Source organism: Coturnix japonica, chromosome 2, assembly GCF_001577835.2.
Source record: "Coturnix japonica isolate 7356 chromosome 2, Coturnix japonica 2.1, whole genome shotgun sequence".
Lineage (NCBI taxonomy): Eukaryota > Metazoa > Chordata > Aves > Galliformes > Phasianidae > Coturnix > Coturnix japonica.
This window is the reverse complement of record NC_029517.1, coordinates 26,652,034-26,658,033: the sequence shown is the minus strand read 5'-3', so window position 1 is coordinate 26,658,033 and position 6,000 is coordinate 26,652,034. Positions and strand designations below refer to the sequence as shown.

General features: G+C 44.5%; 1 protein-coding gene across 6 annotated transcripts in view; it reads left to right on the top strand.

Moving 5' to 3' along the window:
• The first annotated feature begins 2,274 nt into the window (after nucleotides 1-2,274).
• Nucleotides 2,275-6,000, top strand: part of SNX13 (sorting nexin 13) — a 62,109-nt gene continuing 58,383 nt past the window's right edge. For 3 of the 6 annotated variants that reach the window (XR_001553114.2, XM_015853809.2, XM_015853811.2), the window contains exon 1: nucleotides 2,302-2,542. Coding sequence is in view for 5 of the 6 variants with exons in the window: in XM_015853809.2 (XP_015709295.1) it covers nucleotides 2,531-2,542 (12 nt within the window). In the remaining variant the exon portion in view is untranslated. Of the gene's footprint in view, nucleotides 2,543-6,000 lie in introns of all 6 variants that reach the window. The other 3 variants (XM_015853806.2, XM_015853808.2, XM_015853807.1) reach the window with 2 other exon arrangements.

The following is a 6,000-nucleotide window of genomic DNA, read 5'->3' as shown; positions in this document are numbered from 1 at the left end:
ATATTCTCTTCTTCTTGCAACTATCACATTTGGGATATACCCAGTTCTAAAGTAAGTTTTAAAAGCGGATTATACTTCTTTTGAATACCTCACCTGATGTGCTTGAAAGTAACGAAATTCTATGCTTAATGACATTTCCTTAGCTATACAATCATCTTAGTTCAACTACAGAAAAGTTATCATTAATTTATATTCATGAAAATCATGAGACTTCCGCATCCTGCTTACTTCTTTCATATTGTAAGCTGGGTAATTTATGTTACTGCTCTTCCTTGCCCAGAGAGTGCATTTAAGACTAAGTGACGTGGCAAATGGTAGATGTTTTATATTTTGATTCTACTCATGCCTAGGTATGTGTTTTTGCATAATTACACGACTGATGATTTACTGAGCTATATTATGGATTCCTTCAGGGTTTCCTCTACCACAGACCTGAGCACACAGTGCCTTTTGGCTGAACTACAGTGTGATGAAAGCCATGCATAGAGAACCATAGTTACAAATCTGTGTGCTTTCTAAACAAGCATCCACAGAATCACAGAATTGTAGGGGTTGGAAAGGATCTCTAGGGATCATTGAGTCCAACCCTCCTGCCAAAGCAGGTTCCCTACACCACGTTACACAGGTAGGCGTCCAGGCGGGTCTTGAATATCTCCAGAGAAGGAGACTCCACAGCAGGCTTCATTTCTGTATATAAATACATGTCAGGGGCCCAAAGCAATACAGTAGGTATTTCACAGTTCTCATTGATCAGTGTTTCCAAACAACTTTGAATTTACCAAGATGGTGAAATACTACACGGAAGGCCACTGCGTGTTAAACTTATTGTTGCAAATAGATGTGTCTGCTGTGAAATTTGGAATTTCTCTTGGCAATACATTTGAAGAAAATTATAATGCTAAAAGAAAGCATTCAAATGTGCAAAAGTAGTTCAAAAATACAGAGCTTATAAGATACTTAAAAAGAAAAAGCTGATATTTCCATTCTTTTAGAAAAGGCAAATAAACTACATTGAATATCAAGAGTCTACTTTATTATTATTTTTATTTTTATTTATTATTATTATTATTATTATTATTATTATTATTATTATTATTATTATTATTATTATTATTATTATTATTATTATTATTTGGAAAGTTCAGTTCACATGACAAACAGCTGGGTCTCCGACGGGGGAAAAACAGTCGCATGAGTAAAACTGAAACTTGGTAATTCTCATGAATAAAAGTAAGAAGTGGGCAACCTTGAACTGACAAGTATTTAAAAATCCCTGGGGAAATGAGAGAACTTCTACAAAGCCCCGCAGCCGCAAAAGCAGTCAACCTCCCCACCCTTGTAGCTTTACAAGAAACAAAAGAGCAGCTTGGTGAGAATATGAAGTTGTTGGCTTTTCTTCCACATCATAGTAGTGTTGTTGCATTTATTTCATCTTCACTGTTAACCAATATATTATTTTTTTTTCCTTTTTTTTTGTGCGTTTTCTGGTATAGGTAATGCAGGAAAGAAATGTATCTCGGTTCTAGTCCTATCAAAGTCAGGTGCCTAAGTATAAGTCAGTAACTCCGAAACCCAGTTAAGCAACAAGACCAAAAGAACAGTGTTTAAAGGAGAAGAAACAAACTTCAAACAGGAGCCTGAAGATGCATTGTAACACTGAGCTTCTGGAGAGTGCTGGCTCAAGAGGGGGATGGGCCAGTGCCACACAGGCTCAGCTTCTGAGACGTATTCCACAATTTGTGTCTTAACAAGGACATAGGTAGCAAACATACAGATGTCTCTTTCTAAATAGCTCAAGCAGGAAAAGATGTACAATGCTGTACACCTTACTGGTACATCAGACATGATGCTTAGTCAGAAACGTAAGAAAGCATTTAAATGAGCATTTGCAAAACTGTTGTACAGAGCTCGAAGGAAAAAAAAAAAAAAAGAAAAAAAAAAAAAAGGGAGAGAAAAAGCAAGAAAGAAAAGCTCCGAGTCTCGGCAGAGACGAAGCCAAAAGCTGCCTTGAAAAACAACGCCCCAAGTTCTGCGGCCCTCAGTTTCTCCCTTCGGGATGCACAGTAGTGCAGGCCGCTCTAACCAAGGCCTTGCTCTGGCACCCGAGCCCTCCCGACCCGGATTCATCAGGGCCGGACCTTGGTAAAAGTCTGAAGGCGGTCATGCCCGCCCCGGCCCAGGTAGGCAGCGCAGCACCAGGCGTAGCGAAGGGCCTGGCCGCGGTTGGGCGGGGAGAGGATGGATCCGGCCCCGGTAGAGGCGGCCCCGGGGCCCGCGGCCCCAATGGGCGGGCGGGGAGCGGCGGCGGCGCACGTAGCTCTCCCAAGATGGCGGCCTCTCCGGACCGAGCTGCCAGGGCGGCTGCGGGGCTGGGGGCGGCGGGCGGCCGCTAAAGGAGGCGGCCGGGGGCCGGCGGAGCTCGCTTCGCCTCCCCTCCCCTCTCTGCCGAGTAGGGGGAGGTTTCCGCGCGGCCGCCGGGCTTCACCATGCTGCGGGGCTAGAGCCGCGGAGACGCCGCAGCGGGGTAATAATGTTAGCAGAGGTAAGAGCCCTGCTGAGGCCGGAGTGCTGCGGAGGGGTGGGAGCGGCGCTCCGCTTGGCCGTGAGAGCGGACTTGGGCCGAGGCCCCACGGGAGGAGGGTCTGCCCTCAACCGGGGCCTCCCAGCTGCTTCGGTAGCGGGCAGCCCGCCTCGCAGCCGTGCAAGGGGCAGCGCCGGGCTCCGGTTATCGCCCTGCTCCTCCCCAGCTTGCGCCCTTCCTTAGCCCGGGGCCGGCAGGGCGGGAGGGGCAGCGCTCTTGAAGTGCCCCCGGCCCTCCGTGCTCGCCCCGCGCGGCGACATCGAGAGGCCAGCCGGGCCGGGCCGGGGTGGGCCGGGCCCTCCCGGTACGAGGCCGCGGGGCCGCTCCTCCGCGGTGGTTCTGCGAGATACCTGGGCAGTAGGCCTGCCTAGGCCTCGCAATGGAGGGTGTGCCCGGCTACCGGCTCCTGCTTCAGCCCCCGGCCGAGGGAGCATGGGGCAAAGCGCTGTAAAGCCCTTCTGTCCTACCCCTCGTCAGTGGCTTTGCTTAGTGTTTTCTTTCCTCTTAAAGGGCTGAAGCAAAGCAGTTTTGCCTCTGCTGGGTGTAGGCATTTGTAGAAGTGAGTTGTGTCTCTCTGAAGGGTGTCAGTCCTGAAGCAGTGGGACAGACCTGAGAGAATGAGTCCAATTGTGTGTCTGAAGGTCTGTGTGGATTGAGAGAGGCCGACTGTCAGAAAATGGTCTGGGGAAAGCTTGTGTGGTGTCAGCTGTGGTAGATGGGACTTTCCCTTGTACTTAGCTTTGTCTACACAGGCTGATTGATTTTCTATTTTTAATGTGTCAATAAGGCGCCTGGCATACAGACACTTCTCAGACATGGTGATTACATTGCCTGCATTACGTGTTTTAGGTTTATCATTATATCCAGCAGTGAAGGTTATCTGTCCAAAGTTGAATTCTCTTAAGCCCTAAGAGTCTTAAGGGATGAAGACTTGCATTCTGACACCTGAGAAATTCAGCTTTGCTTTCCTTGATGACAACTAAAAAAGGTATCCTGACACCTTCAATTTGCATCAAAGTTTCAGAGCATTAGACTGGTTATTCTACATTGTGCTGAGCTCTCAGTTTCCCCAGGACGATAAAATTTGCCAAGTGAGTTAAACATGTGAAAAATACAGGACTCATTTTTGCACACAGGATGTTTATTGAGTGGTCAGCATTAATGATCTGCTTGAAGTGTTGATAGGAGTCATCCATTAGCAGTGCTAATTTAGATTATTTTAAGGGTAGCATAGAATGTTCTGGGTCATTGCCTCATTCATCTGTTCATTCTGCTTGGTAATGGCTGTGTACACCTTGTCAAATGGCACTGGTATAGCAGCATGGATGATATTTCACCCATTGGCTTTTGGAGATAAAGCCTTGAGCTTATGCATGTAATAACCAGTGGTAAATAGCCTTGATACCTATGTGAAGAACTGGATTCTGGTGTCCTTCTAGCTTCCGTATATAAACTCACTGTAAACGTGATGCTTTGAGATGAAGCATTCCAGGTTTGGTATCTGCCAAGAAGACAAAGTTCTAAAATTTTGGGGTGTCCAGCAAAGTCGCAGGCCAGAATTTGGCTTTGATTGGCCAGAAAAACAGTTGTGGGGAGGAGTTCTTTAAACAACCAGGCAGCTGTGCAATGGCAACAGTAATGTTGGCAATTTAAAAATGAACAAGAAAAACCTTCTGACATATGAACTGGAAGGAGTCCTTCTCATCATGCTTTTTTTGGCTGTTCCAATTGTGGCTTGGAAGCAAAATCATCTTGTGAAAACTGTGTACATGCCTGCAAACTGTTTCACACTTCGCAGGGAGGTGCAGATTGTTTCAAGCCTACTGATGCACATACAGTATTCTGTAAACTCTTAAATCTCTTTCTTTTTAATCACTTTATCAGTGGAAAAATTAGGTGGAGTAAATGGTGGGCTTACAGGTAGCACAATTGTGAGGACTGTGTGAGTTGAGGCCAGATAAATCTGTCTGAATATCTTAATGCAATGCCTCCTAAAATCTAGAGACTATGTGACTAATTTTAGGGAGGAGGAACACAACCATTAAGTCTTTTTGATTTTTATTGTTTTCTCTCAAAGTATCTAGTTATTTAAAAGCAATACACAGTAGAATATCAGAAAACCTCATTTGTTGGATGTTTGTGGACTTGTATAGTTTGCTGCCTAAAATGACCAGGATTGTTTCTTGTTTTGAGTCACTAGAAACTTGGAAAAAAAATCCTGCAGTTACTACTAGTTTCATAAAGTAAATATTTAGGAAAAATATTGTCTGCATTGCTGAGCCTGAAGAAGAGTCAGAATCTGGTTCTACGTGTACTTTTATGTAACGTAGTTTCTCAGAATCAGTTTCCTACATCCTTGGACTGTTTCCACATATGCAAACTCCAGCAGGTTCAGTCCAGTTCTGATACAATTAGGATATAATCAGTAATTTCAGGGGAAGATCGCAGTTCCTGTCCAGAAAAAGTGCAGGGTTTTATTTTTTGTTTGCAATTTTTTTTTTTCTCCTTATGTACATCCTATTTTAGTTGCATCAGAGATCTCGCTGCTGGGTGCTAGACAAATGTATTTGTTTACCTACCTGAAGACCACTTCTCTGTTTTTCATCTTGGCCACTGGAACTCAGTTCTGCAGTCATATTGAATACGTTCTTTCTGTGGCATTTAGAGTGCTTCTGCAGTGGCTGCTTCTCCAGTTGGCCAGAGTGTTGACCCTTGTGACTTTTCACTTGTTTCCTTTTGCTTGTTCATCAGATGTCTTGTTTGCTTTTCAAGACCTGCTGTGTCTTGTTTCCATGTGACTTCCAGCTTCAGTACTGGTTTTCTTCTCTGATGAAGCTGTGATGGACGCAAGTTGCCCTCATCCAGCTCTTGTGTCTTCACAGCTGTCTTCACTAATCTTGACTTCTGGGCAGTGACAACTGTACTGCCATCGCCACAGCGAGGCAGCTGGTGTTCAGCAACGCTGGTTAATGTTACCTTAAATTCAAACAGGGAAAACATTAAATTGGCTTTCAATGATACTTAGTTTACAAAGTGTATTAAAATTAAAAGTGGCAACTTGCAACCAAGTGGCCGTCAGTATTGCCTCTGGAAGCACAAGCTTTAGAAAAATGAGGATTATGTTCCATCTCCAACTACTTATTAAACTGGCAATTGCATCCTTCTGAGTTTGTCAGCATTTAATTCTTAGCAAGCGAGGACTGTGTTGTGGTCACTGTCTATTGACAGTTGAGGAGCTTCAGAAATTTGACCGAGTAGGAAAACTTAGTGTTTTTTTTCTTGTCTAAAACTGAAAATGAACCATTCAAAATAAACTCTGAGATGGTGGTTATTTCTTGTTGCTGCAGATAACTCACTAGCAACAAGTAGTATGTTTCCGTCCGGTGAAACTGTATTTTATAAGTAGAAGTTGCAGAGTG